We start from the raw sequence: 14,534 nt of genomic DNA, 5'->3' as shown, positions 1-14,534 counted from the left end.
TCATTATTAACTTCAAGCATTTCTCTCAGTTATTAGCATGGCCCTTCTCTCTCTAGGACTAGAGTCTTTTCTCCATTTTTAAAAGGCCATCTTCCAGACTTCTCTTTTCTATGTATCTCAAATAAAGTCAAGTTTACCCAGTGATAAGAGCCATCCATGTTTACAGTAATCCTGACCCTAGGTAATTTAATGTCACATCCCTGGATTTGGATGAAGATGCAGTGATTCCTCATTATACTAGCATATTAAAAATAAGTAAATAATTGGGATTTACCTAGATTTTAATCCATCCCAACCAAATAAACTAGTAAAGCCATTACCATGGTCCATAAAACATCTTACAAGTAATTTAAAGGAATATTTTGATGCTTAAGTGCAGTATATTAAAATGAAAAATACACATATGCATTGACACCAACAATACCACTGCTAGAAATTTGTCTCACAAAATGTAAAACACCACATTATTGCAACATTGATTATTGTGCGAAAAAAGTGAAAACAAAATACATATCCATCAATAAATAGGTGGTCAAAAATTTGTGGTACATTGATATGAAATATGCATCTGTTTGTATAGGATTACATAGGCTCAGAGAAAGATGCAAGAGTGTTCAACAGGTTGGTTACTGGGCAGAGGAGAAGTTTGAGGGGAAAAGAAGGGAAGAAAGGGAAGGTAAGAAAAAAAACATGAACGTTTATGACATAACAGTATATAGGATATGATCTAATTTATGTAATATTTTATGTGTGTATGAATATAAATGGGCATAAAATGATGACCACCACAGTTATCTGAAAGTGATAGGACTGTACATTTTTACTGTCTTTTATTGCATATAATGGGCTTTTTTCATAATTTAAAATTGTTTGATTTAAATTATTTTTATTGCCTCAATTATTATATGATTTGAAACACAAAATTAAAATTATTCTCTTTGTGATTATATATGCTACATGTATGTGTGTGTGTATATATATATATATACACATAAATACACATACACACGCACACACACATATATATATATAGAGAGAGAGAGAGAGAGACCAGACCAAGGATTATGTACTCATATATCAGAACTCAAATCCAGCCACTGAAATAAGAGCTAGGTTATAGGCAGTACCACGAGAGTATAATCAACTTGTTTGACAGACTACATATCCTAACAACTATAATAATTTTTTAAAGTCTTTGCTGATTTTAATTTTTAATTTTCTTTCAAGACTCAACTAATGTCATTTCTTAACTCGGTTCTTCACTTGTTTCCCAAATGTTTGAATGATTTCCTAAGAAGTCTTCAAAATTCATTCATAAAAACCTCTGAAATTTACATACTTTTTGATATCTCATTTTAACAGGTGAAATGCAATACCATGTAGGAAATGTCTGAATTCCTATTGTTGTAATATATCCCTCAGAATGTATCACCAATTTCTTTTGTATAGCATCGATTTCTTTTTAAATTCAATAGGAAATCTACAATAAGAGAAGAAATATTGCCAAAATCTAAAGGTAAACACACTTGGGCAACAACAATATGCAAAATGCAATGCAGAGTCCTGAAAGGTGTTTTGTATCATTGGTCTTCTCTCATGACTTCTGGAATTTTAGGGTATACAAACAAACTTGGGGAAAAGAAACACTAATATGCCTCGAATAATCTAGTATTTTCACCAACCCCAAACTGAAAAACAAGAATAATAGCTACCTGAATTTCAAAAAACGTTTTAATTACTTTGGTACATAAAGGTGGTAAGAAATGGAATAATGAAAATACCTGACTACTAGTGTAGGAAATAAAGAATAAATAAATCCAGGTATAATTTCTAGGCCATTATCATTACCATATGCCTCTTTAATTACCTTTCCCCTCCAGGACTTGATATTTTGCAAGATTTGCTCTACCAAAACAAATGAATTTATAAAGCAATAATTAATTTTTTAAAGTCTTAATGAATCAGTGATATGTGCAATTGCCCATTGCAGCTATTGATCAAGATAAGGGAACGAGTGTTGCACATGTAGTTGAAATACTTTATTTAAAGGCAATTTGTTAACATGGATCAATGTATGATTTTTGTTAGTTTCTTAAAAATAATGAAAATAGTGGAAAGTATACCTTAGAGCTCAAAGCATCCACTGACCTCTTTCAGATACAGTATTCCATAGTCAAAGAATAAATTGAGGTTAAAAATCAGCTTTATTTTAATTCACAATTTTGTTTTAAAAAAAAGCAAAAACTAGCAAGCAACCCAAAGAGATTATCAGGGTTAATTTAGAAGAATAGCTCTGAGGTCACCATGGAAAACGTGAGTCTTAACCTTATGCCAAGGGCAGAGGAGACAAATGGACATGAGTGATGAGCTCTCAGCAACCTTCCAATTTCACTTACAAAGATTCAAGTAATGGATATGAGAAAGCAAACATGTCAGCAGAAGACAATGAAAGCAATATTTTGGTTAGCTTTTCGTATCTATTTCTTTAACTTCTATAAGATAGGTTTTATTTTGTTTTTCCTGCTCTGAAAAGATAAATACACATGTATTCTCATTCTCTGGAGACTAGAATCTGATGAGTAACTCAAAACAAAGCCGTTTGAAATCACCTAGTCTTATGACAGATGCAGTAAAGGATAAATTATTGGCCATCCTGGAAACTTCCTGCACAAGAAACACCTTAAATGTACCTGTCCACAATTGACAGTTGATAAAGTTCCAACCTTGAAAACTAGGTTATGAAGTATTGAAACTTTGATAATCATGCAAGTCTCAGGTATTTTGTTTTTGTTTTTTAAAAAAATGGCATGAAAGTAGTAAATCTACTAACAAGTTGGTTTACTTATAAATTTACTAATAAGTCTATTGCTAACAAATTCATTGAATTTATTAACAACAACTTCATGTTAATTATATTTTGTGCATTCACATACCACAGAGATCTCAGAGAAACCGTACCAGCAATTTCAAACTATGGCTTTATGAAGGATCTAACATCTGAGGTCAGAATGAGGTCTACTTATTATTAAGCTTTCATTTCCTTTACAAAATGAACTGTTTTGTACTTACTGCTCCCCTTTGAATCCTAATGGTGAATCATTAAAACTAAACTACAAAGCATATTTTGTGATGCCTGATTACACTATAAGCTAGAGGTTTTGCTCAGTGGCTCATTTTAAATGCTCACCAACCCCCGCAAGGACCTAACCATTAGTCTGAATCGACAAATTTGTCTGGCCCCTAAAAGCAAAGCAAACAGCACCAAATCATAATAAAATTGTCTTGTTGGTGACTCATTGTTTTTGACAGTGGGGTCCATGAAATCCCTCTGAACACTGGCACTACTGGCCTTCACCGTGTGAGCATTTTCTTCCATTGAAACAAGTTCCCACTGCAGCGATAGCTAAAAGAAGGTTGAATGAGGAGTGGGGAGAATAGAATTGAGAGAAAGAAAAAAAATCATCACTATAGGCACCAATCTAGAAATTTCCACCAACACTTCCACAGCAAGGTTAAACAATGTTTTCATTATAAGTTAAGGCCTTACTGTCTAAAACCTTGCAGAACACTGTGCGGAAGCAACTGTATCACCTCCAAGCTTGTAAAAATGCAGAACTGAGGCCCACCCCAGACCTAATATGGAAACCATATTTTAACAAGATTCCAGATGATCTGTATTCACATTCAAATTTGAGAAATATTGGCCTAAAAAAATTCCATGGATAATAATGTGTGGTCAAAACAATCTAAAAATCAAACAAAAAATGCTAATAAGGACATCATACAACAATATAAAGAATTCATCTCATAGTCATTGATTTCCAGGAGTTTATAACATAGTTAAGATGACATAATGGGAAGATGTTTTCACTGAGGTTTAATCAGTTTAAGCTAATAACACCATGAACAGATGTTTTCAATAAGCTTAAAGCAGTGGCTGTGGCCTAGCACTGCATGCAAATACACAGTGACCCTTGGTGCACCCCTCACCACCAAACCTGCTTAACATGGGAAGCCTGTGATAACTTCATTAAGATGTTTCAAGGGCAGAAAGCACACTGGGGAAGGAAACAGGATGCCAACAAACTCCCCAAAGTACAGAATAGCAAGAGAGATGAATTGTTGTGCTGTGGTGCTGCATTGATTGCAACACACTGAAGCATTTTAAGTGACTTTGCAATAACCATAAATACATAATATAGGTAAAGGAGTTTGCCAAACTGAACCATTTCTCCTGGTGTGAATAAACTATATAATGCCACTAGTTCTGCTACCTGAGTGCTGTCAAACATACTCCAAAGGTTCTGAAATACTCTCACCAGAGGTTTGTAAAAGGATTGCATACCTCATCTTAAAAAGTAAACTGCCTCCAGAGTTCTGCAATTAATCATGACAAGCATAAGTTGAGAAATCCCATTTAGATTTAGTATGATGATTTCCCTCCAGACTTTTGAATCAACTGTGGATTACAAATTTGTTGATATGGGAAAGGGGCAAACAGAAAAGGGAGATGGAAGTCAAGGTGTAAACTGTCTGGTTTTAAATCAACTGTCTTTTAAATAAAGAGACAGAATATAAAACAACACTTTCATGGGTCCTGAGTTGTGACCTATCATTAGAAACACTTAACAGAAAAGTTTTTTGTGCATTTTTACACATCATGTGTGAATTTTCAGTTCAAAGAGATGCTCTGAATCTGCAGTGATTCTAAAGATGCGGAAAAACTTGACAAGTATGATTGAAGTCAAAAACAAAGTGAAATCATTCCTTCTAGTAACAGAGTTAGACAAGAAGAATTATAATTTACAGTGTAGGCATCCCAGTTCATCATCCCACTGGTTCCAACCAGGGCAGCACCGGTAGACAGGCTGCTGCTCCACGTTGTACACCTGTCCATAGATGGTGTAGTACCGGGCCCTAACAAATACAGGGATCTAAATTAGGGAGATATAGTGCTCCCTCTTAAGGCAAAGCTGTCTCAAATCCACTAGAAATTTCTCTCTCCAATTCAAATCCTGCCATGTATATTTGTGTTTATAGACAGAGAGGTAGGTGTATGTGTATATATAGATAAATGTACCAATGTGCATATAGTGTATAATTTGTACATATTATACACACACACATACATACCTCACGACATATGCAACTCAGATTCATTATAGGTATAGGTTAATGAAAACCAAGAGGGACCTCCATATCCCATGGTACAAAATATCCTAAGGATTGCTCAAGCTATCAAGAATAAAACCCAAAATTATGATAAGAATAATAAAATCTTGAAAGATAATGAGGTAAATGCTTTTCAATTTGATATTGAAAGCTCCTCATAGGTTGGCTCCACTACGGTATGCACTCTCAACTGTATTGGTATCACCCACAAGAAGATGACAATAAGTTATTGTTGTGAGTGGGGGATGAAAAGAATCTTAGTTGATACAATGGTGTGTGACCTTACAAAGGAACGCAGTACATAAATGGATATAAAGAATATGTGTGGTGTTAAAATTTCATGGTGCAGAAGGAAGCTACAGGGAAACAAAATGTTTAAAAAGGCTCTTTAACGGGGGGAATACTAAACCAAAGTTTGAAAACACTGAGTTATTTTTGCTGACCTATCAACAGATCATAACACCAAATATCTCCAAACAGGCTGATTTCCTTTCTGTCAAGTCGATGTCATTTTTTTTTTTATTCCAAAAGTACTAACATATTCTCTCCCTTTCATATGCCACCCCCTATATTTCTAGTCCAAATTGCTTTCATTATTCAAAGTCAATTTCAAGTTCCACTTCCTCTAACTTCTCTTTTCCTACCAAGCCAATGTAGATTGCTCTTTCTCTTTTCTCAAAAATTGGACTCACTGGCTGTACCATTTTTACGACAAGTATTCACCATCTAGAATTGTAACCTAATATTTTGTTCATGCATCTCTTCAATCAGGACTTAAGTATAGGTTTGTATACTTACATGCAAACAAAACAGATATGAGCATGGCAAAGACACTGAACATCTTCAAACACTGCCTCTACTCCAAACTCAGTATCATACACAGAATGTGCAAAACTACTAATCTCTTAAGAATTAAACTATAAAACCTGTTTTACTAATTTATATTTGTTTTCCCAAGTATCTATAAGGTAATGAATTTTATCTGATTTGGTCCATTACCAACAAAGATTAAAACTCATGGGAGGAGTATAAAAAGTCTAAATAAAAAGCCATTTTCAAAACAAGTACTCTAATGAACACATCATATACCCTATAAATAGGATTTCCATTCTAATTTCTTTGAAAATAAATTTTTCTGCTACAGCATTATACTATCTAACACATATTGAGTACCTACTGTGTACCAAGCATCATGCCACATGTGTTAAATCTTATCTATGAAGATTTAATCAATTAATCTTCATAATAGCCATGTACAGCATTTTTTTAACACTACAACTAAGACAACAGAGAAGTGTAGAAACTTAGCCTAAGGCCACACAGCTGTGAAGAGCCAAGATAGCTTTCTGATTTAAACAACATTAAAAGTTCTGAGCTGGCCTAGTATAGTTGCTCATACCTGTAATCCCAGCAAAGCTGGGAGGATCATTTGAAGCCAGGAGTTCGAGATGAGCCTGGTCAATATAGCAAGACCCCTGTCTCTACAAAAATAAAAATGAAAAAATTAACTGGGCACAGTGGCACACACCTTTAGTCCCAGCTACTCAGGAAGCTGAGGTGAAAGGATCACTTGAGCCCAGGTGTTTTGAGACTGCAGTGAGCTATGATTATGGCACTATACTCCAGCCTGGGCAACAGAGCAAGGCCCTATCTCTAAAAATACCCCCACAGAATTTGTGAGTTTAGACAAAAAACAAAAACTATTCATCTAAAGGTTCAACGTACACCCCCCCACACACACACACTGCATATGTAAACATCCACAATTATAAATTATTTAGTCTTATATTTTATTGAGTCCTATATTATTAGTGATCCAATATTTTTATACAATGGCAAACCCAGTTATCAATGTCCCCAACTTTGTGTCAGCAATAATAGTAGTAATAATAAATTCTTTATCAACCTGAAACCACATCTTTTTTTAACATTAAGTATCCTGAATTTTGATCCTTAACCCATCATCAACTATTTGTGTTAAGAGATTCTTAGATATTTTGTAAAACTATTTCAAAACTTTGAGGGGAAAAAAAGTCTGCATGAAGCCTTGACGACTAGAAAGCATTGTGGACACTTGCTTTTTCTCTCCTCTTCTAGCCCGCCGAGTTAATCCTAATTCAAAGGCCATAAAAAAGTTAAAGAAGCTCTAGGTTTCAAAGTGTTACAAGAGTACCAAGGGCAGGTCAGACATTGGTTCACAACTGTAGATCCCCTGGATCCAAGTCGTGCTAAATTTAGCGAACCAACACAATATTCCTTGTTTCTGTCAGTTTTCTGATCTTTAGCTTTCAATGGTACACCATGCCATGAGGTAAAATTAGTGGCATCTAACCCAAAATACCTCAGACATAAATGAGGTCTAAAGTAATAATATATCTTGTCTCTGAAGAAAAATATGTAACTCTAAATGTTCTTGGTGGTCACGTCTTATGTGCATTTACTTAATGAGCATAAAATTTATTGGATGAATATGTAGGTGCATTTGAAGTGTTTGGTGTTGGTTTTCAATAATCAAAGAATACAGAAGCACTCTTACCTTCTTTCATAGGTCACACACCAACTTGAGCCAGTACAGCCTTGTTTGCAGAGCTTGACAATGTGTGTGAATGCCTGAATACATGGGTGTGCAAGTCCAACCACAGTCACTTGCTGTTCTTCAAAAACACTTGGCCTTGAATAAAAGAAGAATAGCAATCTAATCAAAATATATATGTTTACATATGAAGCATTGATTTCTCCATTTTCCACAAAAAGCTTGGCATGTTATGAAATAACATGACATAAAGAAAGAAAAATACAAGCAATATAAAAACAACACCAGGACCAGGAAAAAGAAAAATCAGAATAAATTTTAAAGACCAGAAGAAATTTAGAAGATAGACATAAACATTATAAATTCCCAAAAAGTTAGCAAAATTGAGTTGTAAATTAAGTTCTGAGTGCTTTGGTAGCCAAAATTTTAAAAGAAAAAAAAAATCGCAGGATTCTCAATACTTATGAAGAAAAAGCAAGCCAGTTAATCAAGAGAAGTTAAATTTTTTCTGGAAATTAATTCTGAACAATATTTTCAATCTGCGTGTTTAATTACGTTTCTCGGGTAATTCTTGTTTAAACACAAGTATTTTTCCACCACCATCATGATATTAATATTTCCTTACAGAAAGCTTGTACAGATTTACAGGAATTTTGACCCACTATCTTTAATTTTTCAATGAGTAAGGCTAACACTAATAGCTTGGAATGCCAGAATTCAATTTTTTAAATAATCTTTTGTGATTTTAGGAATGCTTTACTTAGTGATGAATGATTTACTAGTTCATATGAATTGTTTTACATGTGAAAACAACACTAATTGTAATAGCCAGTTAGGCCAACCACTCATGCTTTTCCTGCATTCAAGATCACTTACATGCCATGCACTTAACCTGCTAGGAATATAAAAGATGATGCAGACTCTGATGTTCCTGCCTTCAAGAAGCTCACAGTCTGGCATAGTCTCCATACTCATAATCTTCTGAAAACAGAAATGAGCTCTGATTCAGAAGCTCTAGTCATCCCCTGAATAGCTCTGTGAACTTGTCCAGTGACACAATAATACCAATAAACGTCTTAGTACTTTTCACACTACATATCTTTTACATCACACTCTGTGACTGCAGTCCCTTTTTGTTAACACTGTTTTCTGTGCCTCTAAATCTCACCATCTGATTTCACAACCTAATTCTCACTTTTAGATATATTTCTGAAAGGTGATTGTTTGGACCATTAACCTCACCTAAATTAAGTGAAGTTCAAGTTGAACTTTATTTATGAGTTTGCATAGCACATTTTAATACTTTAGGTAAATACAGTACTGTAATAAAACAAGGAACGTAAAAACTGCTCATAAGACAGGCATCCATAAAATCATCAAGCATTGTACAATGGTCCTAAAGAAAACCATAGCTTTTAAAATTTCCGTATTAGGTTATCTGTAAACTGCTATACCTACACCTTTAATGTGCTATATTTTTTTGTGAGGCAACAGCATTAATTAGAAAGAGCTAACAGCATCTTTGGGTTTTTGTTGTTGTTGTTGTTGTTGTTTTTTGTTTTGTCAATCATTTGAATTCTTACACCATATCCAACCTTGAACTCCACTTTGCAATCTTCATCTATCCAACCATCCATCCATCCATCCATCCACCCCTACCTATCCATCTATCCATCCAACAAATACTTACTGTATGCCTATGTGTGTAAAGCATTGTGCCAGAAGCATTCCCCACATGTGATTTGAGTATACATTGTTTACTTAGGAGGTACAGAAAACACTGGTCAGAGAGTGATGAAATGAGGCAAAGAAAGAGAATTAGCAAATAAAAGATGCATTATCAAGCCAGCCAACATTGGAGATGTTGGAGGGTGAGAGAACCTGGGCATTTACACATTAATTTCTGTCAGTGATTGGTTAAAAGCTACTTCCTCCCTAGTATTTCAGGCCCAAAGCACAGCAGACAGAGTCAGCTTCCAGAAACCAAAGTAAGTCCTCAAGCAAAGAAATGCAATGCTGGGAGCTGGAAGCCTGTCAGGTGTGCAGCAGTAAAGGAGAGGGGACCTGGATACAGCACTGACAGTTTCAGCTGCAGGTGGTATAAATGAAAGAACTAACCCAAGAACAGAAAATCAAACACTGCATGTTCTCACTCATAAGTGGGAGGTGAACAATGAAAACACATGGACACAGGGAGGAGAGCATCACACTGAGGCCTGTCGGGGAGTGGGGGGCTGGGGGAGGAATAGCATTAGGAGAAATACCTAATGTAAAAAGAAAGTCCATATTCTCTTTGATTTGACAATCTAAACAGAAGAGAGAGAAAATAAAAAAAACACCTAAATAGATATAAAATGTGGCATGCCAAGACGGAAGCAATTAAGGTGCTAGAATAGAGATAAGAGAAGCTTACGTAGATTCTTTAATTAGGAAAGGCTTCAGTGAAGAGGTGACACTGTGACCTGAAGGATGGAATGAAGGCAACCATGGAAGAGCCAGGGATGCTACTCAGACAGAAGGAATAGAGTGAGCAGAGGTTCTAAAAAGGGAAAAAAGCTTGGCCTCCTGCAGATCTGAAGGAAGGACAAAGTGGCTGGAATGATGAGATGCTTGGTGCGATAGGAAGGGCCTTCCAGGCCAAGGAGTTTTTATCTTATTCTTAGTGCATAGGAAGCCACAGAGATTTTTAGAGTTCTCATTTCTGGACACATCTCCTATAGCCAGAATCTGGAAATCAGTGTATTATACTCTCCCTCTCTCTCTTTGATACCAACTGTAGCAAAGCTTTACAAGACTTACCTGCCACAATACCACCATCCCCTTACTCCCCTTCCTGACTCCCAAAAGTCTCCAGTCAGGGAGGGAACAAACCTTGAGCACCAGGACTTTTCAGAAAGAATTTGTGTTAAGATCCCTCATCAGAAACTCCTATCCTTTGAAGTGCTAAATGCCTCTCTTATTAAGAGGGGATATAAACCCTCACCCCTAGCTGTTCCATGACCTATTCCCTATAGGCCACCATTGCATGCATGAGTTAAACTTTTCTCCTATTAATTTGTTTGTTGTCAATTAATTCAAAGGCCCCCGACTATTCAGACCTAAGTTGATATAGGGAAAGTTTTCCCTCCAACACAGAGAAGAACCAGGTTATTATCTCACACCAGTTAAAATGGCTACTAGTAAAAAGTCAAAAAATAGCAGAGGCTGGCAAAGTTGCAGAGAAAAAGGAATGCTTATATACTGTAGCTGGGAGTTTAATTAGTTCATCCACTGTGGAATACAGTGTGGTGATTCCTCAAAGACCTAAAAACAGAAATACAATTTGACCCAGCAATCCCATTACTGAGTATATACCCAAAGGAATACAAATCATTCTATTATAAAGACACATGCATGTGTATGTTCATTGCAACACTATTCACAATAGCAAAGACATGGAATCAACCTAAATGCCCATCAATGATAGACTGAATAAAGAAAATATGGTACATATATATCATGGAATACTATGCAGCCATAAAAAAGAATGAGATTATGTCCTTTGCAGGAACATGGTTGGAGCTGGAGGCCATTATCCTTAGCTAACTAATGCAGGAACAGAAAACCAAATACCATATGTTCTCACATATGAATGGGAGCTAAATGATGAGAACACATGGACACATAGCAGGGAAAAACACACACTGGGGATCCCTGGGAATCGGAGGGTGGACGTTGGGGAGGAGGGAGAGGAACAGGAAAAATAACTAATAGGTACTAGGCTAAATATGTGTGATGAAATAATGTGTACAACAAAACCCTATGACACAAGTTTACCTATATAACAAACAAGTGTATATACCCCTGAACTTAAAATAAAAGTTAAAAGAAAAACTGGGTATTACTGATTTCTAATTAGGTTACACAGATGTCAAAGACTATCATCTGGATAATATTGATTCTTCAAAATCTATTAAAATAAAAAAATCTATCACTAAATATACAGAAAAATCATGTAGTTGTGTGTTTAAAACTTTTGTATACATGTGTACTTAATATGTACTCTGTTAATAGGAACATGGATATGTGAACTTGCGTGTACACACACATACACATATTCAAGCTTGTACATTTTGTTGATAAGTCTTTATACTTACTAAATGTTTTTCTCTGCCTTGTTTTGGATCCTGATAAATGCTGGAACATATATATTGGTATACCTACATTGGAAAAATTTTGGAATATATATTTTGAAATTTCCCACTAATTATTTTTGGACTTTACTCATTATAATTCTGGCAATTTAATTCTTTACATATTTTGAGGCAATTTTGTTAAGGATTTACAAGTTGATGATTATTGTATATACTTAGTGAATTGCTCTTTTATCATTATATAGTGTTTCTGCTAATGCATTATAACATACTTTGTACTGTTTTATCATAAAATCTATTTGTCTGATATTAACATTTTTATATCCTCTTTCATTTGGTTAGAATTTCTTGTTATATTTCATTCTGTTACCTTAAATCTTGCTAGTTTTTTGAGTCAATAGTTGCATTTTTTAAAAATCTTATTTGTTAGCTTCTATCTTTTAATAGGTAAACAGAGTTACATACATTTCCATTACAAGTATAACTGTATCTATTTCATCACCTCATTTTGTAGCTTCTGTTTACTGGCAGTTTGTATTTTTTCTTCTTTCTTATGTCTACTTGATGGAAAATATTTTCTATATTCCATTTTCCAGAATTTATTTGGCCTAGTTCTAAATTATATTTCTAATATTTTAATTTTTTATATTGTATACCTAAATACATGCTATTTTTTGATGGAATAGAAATTTATTCATTGCGATATAATGAAAAACTTGGCCTTTGTCCCATGTTCCTGGCATGGGGCTCCTAAAACCCTTGAAATATCCTGAGTGATATGCTAATGTGGTAACTAATTGTTTGTTATGCTAATGAAGTGAATCCCTGTGGTCCCTGGATAGCTTGATGATGGGAGCCATTCACCCGAAAGACCAACCATATGATTAGCAGGTTGGAACTTTACTACCTGACCTCCAGGGAGGGAAAAGGGCCTAGAGATTGTGTTCAATCATGTGGCCAATGATTCAACCAATCTTGGCTATATAATCAAACCCCAGTAAAAACTCTGGACACTGAGGCTCAGTGGAGCTTGCTGGTTAGTAAACACACTGATGTGCTGGGAGGATGACATGTCCTGACTCCACAAGGAGAGGACACAGAAGCTCTGTCTTCCACTCAGACCTTGCCCTGCACATCTTTTCATTTGGCTGTTCGTCAGTATGTGTATCCTTTACAATAAAACTATAATCCCAAATATAATGCATTTCTTAATTCTGTGAGTAATAACAAGTAATAATAAAATATTGATAATAGCAAATTATTAGAATTTTCAAGCTTGAGAAGGTCATGAAAAGCACCAAATTTATTTACAGTTAGTCAGAAGCATGGGTAACCTGGGCTCCCCCTGAGACTTGCAGTCATCACCTGAAGTGGGAACAGTCTGGTGGAGGACTTTGCCTTTAATCTATCAGATCTGTGCTAATGCCAGGGTAGTTTGTGTCAGATTTGAACTGCAGTACACCCAGTACATGTCAGACAGCTGTGTTAAAACAGAGTATTCATTAGGTTTATTCCTTTGAACAAGAAAAAAAATATATAGCATGTTTCATCTACCAAATGACACACTAAAACAGAGACTTTTTAAGTCAATAATTAATTAAATCATCAATCTATCTTGCCAAATTCCCTGTTCATCTTTCTTACAATGCATAAATCTCATATTTTATTTTATTTATATATATGTGTGTGTGTGTGTGTGTGTGTGTGTGTGTCCTTTCATTTATTTCTTTCAGGATTTAACACTTGTTTGATTTTTTAATAATTTTAAATATTTTTATTTCTGCTGGAATTGACAGTCTGATCTATGATTTTGATAACTGCCTTCCTTGGAATTAGTTTTATTTGTTTTGAATTTTGGTTGTCAGGCCCTATCTTGACTGGAAAGTTCCTCACTCTTTCTCTCCTTATCTATCTAGTGTAATAGGATTTTCAGGAGATATTTTCTTATTGACTGTTTTTTGTGTGTGTGTGCTTTTTTGTTTGTTTGTTTTTTGTTTTTGTTTTGGGTTTTTTTTTTTGTTTTTGTTTGTTTGTTTGGTTTTTTTGAGACAGAGTCTAGCTCTGTCACCCAGGATGGAGTGTAGTGGCACAATCTCGGCTCACTGCAACCTTTATCCCCTGGGTTCAAGTGATTCTCCTGCCTCAGCTTCCCAAGTAGCAAGTAGCCGGGAATTACAGGTATGCGCCACCACACCTGGCTAATTTTTATTTTTAGTAGAGACAAGGTTCACCATGTTGGCCAGGCTGGTCTCAAACTCCTGATCTCAGGTGATTTGACTGCCTCAGTCTCTCAAAGTGCTGGGATTACAGTCGTGAGCCACCATACCTGGCCGGTCTTTTTGTTGTTGTTTGTTGTTGTTGTTGTTTTTGATCCAGAGTCTCACTCTGTTGCCCAGGCTAGAGTGCAGTGACACAGTCTCGGCTCACTGCAACCTCTGCCTCCTGGATTCAAGCAGTTATCATGGCTCAGCCTCCTGAGTAGCTGGGATTACAGGAATGTGCCATCATGCCCAGCTAATTTTTGTATTTTTAGTAGAGGCAGGGTTTCACCACATTGGCCAGGCTGGTCTTGAACTCCTGACCTCAGGTGATCCACCCACCTCAGCCTCCCAAAGTGCTGGTATTACAGGCATAAGCCACCACGCCCTGCCAAAGCCACTGTGCCTGGCCAATTGACTTTGAATTGTGGCTAGAGA

The 14,534-nt window shown here is 35.7% G+C and overlaps 1 protein-coding gene across 1 annotated transcript in view; it reads right to left on the bottom strand.

Moving 5' to 3' along the window:
- Positions 1 to 14,534, bottom strand: part of LOC134732839 (EGF-like and EMI domain-containing protein 1) — a 633,219-nt gene that overhangs the window by 565,471 nt on the left and 53,214 nt on the right. The window contains 3 exon segments of the mRNA XM_063619963.1: positions 3,308 to 3,403; positions 4,808 to 4,917; positions 7,709 to 7,843. Coding sequence (XP_063476033.1) covers positions 3,308 to 3,403; positions 4,808 to 4,917; positions 7,709 to 7,843 — 341 coding nt within the window.

The sequence above is a fragment of the Symphalangus syndactylus genome, chromosome 17, assembly GCF_028878055.3.
Source record: "Symphalangus syndactylus isolate Jambi chromosome 17, NHGRI_mSymSyn1-v2.1_pri, whole genome shotgun sequence".
NCBI lineage: Eukaryota > Metazoa > Chordata > Mammalia > Primates > Hylobatidae > Symphalangus > Symphalangus syndactylus.
The sequence above is the reverse complement of the archived record's forward strand: the minus strand, read 5'-3'. Positions and strand labels throughout refer to the sequence as shown.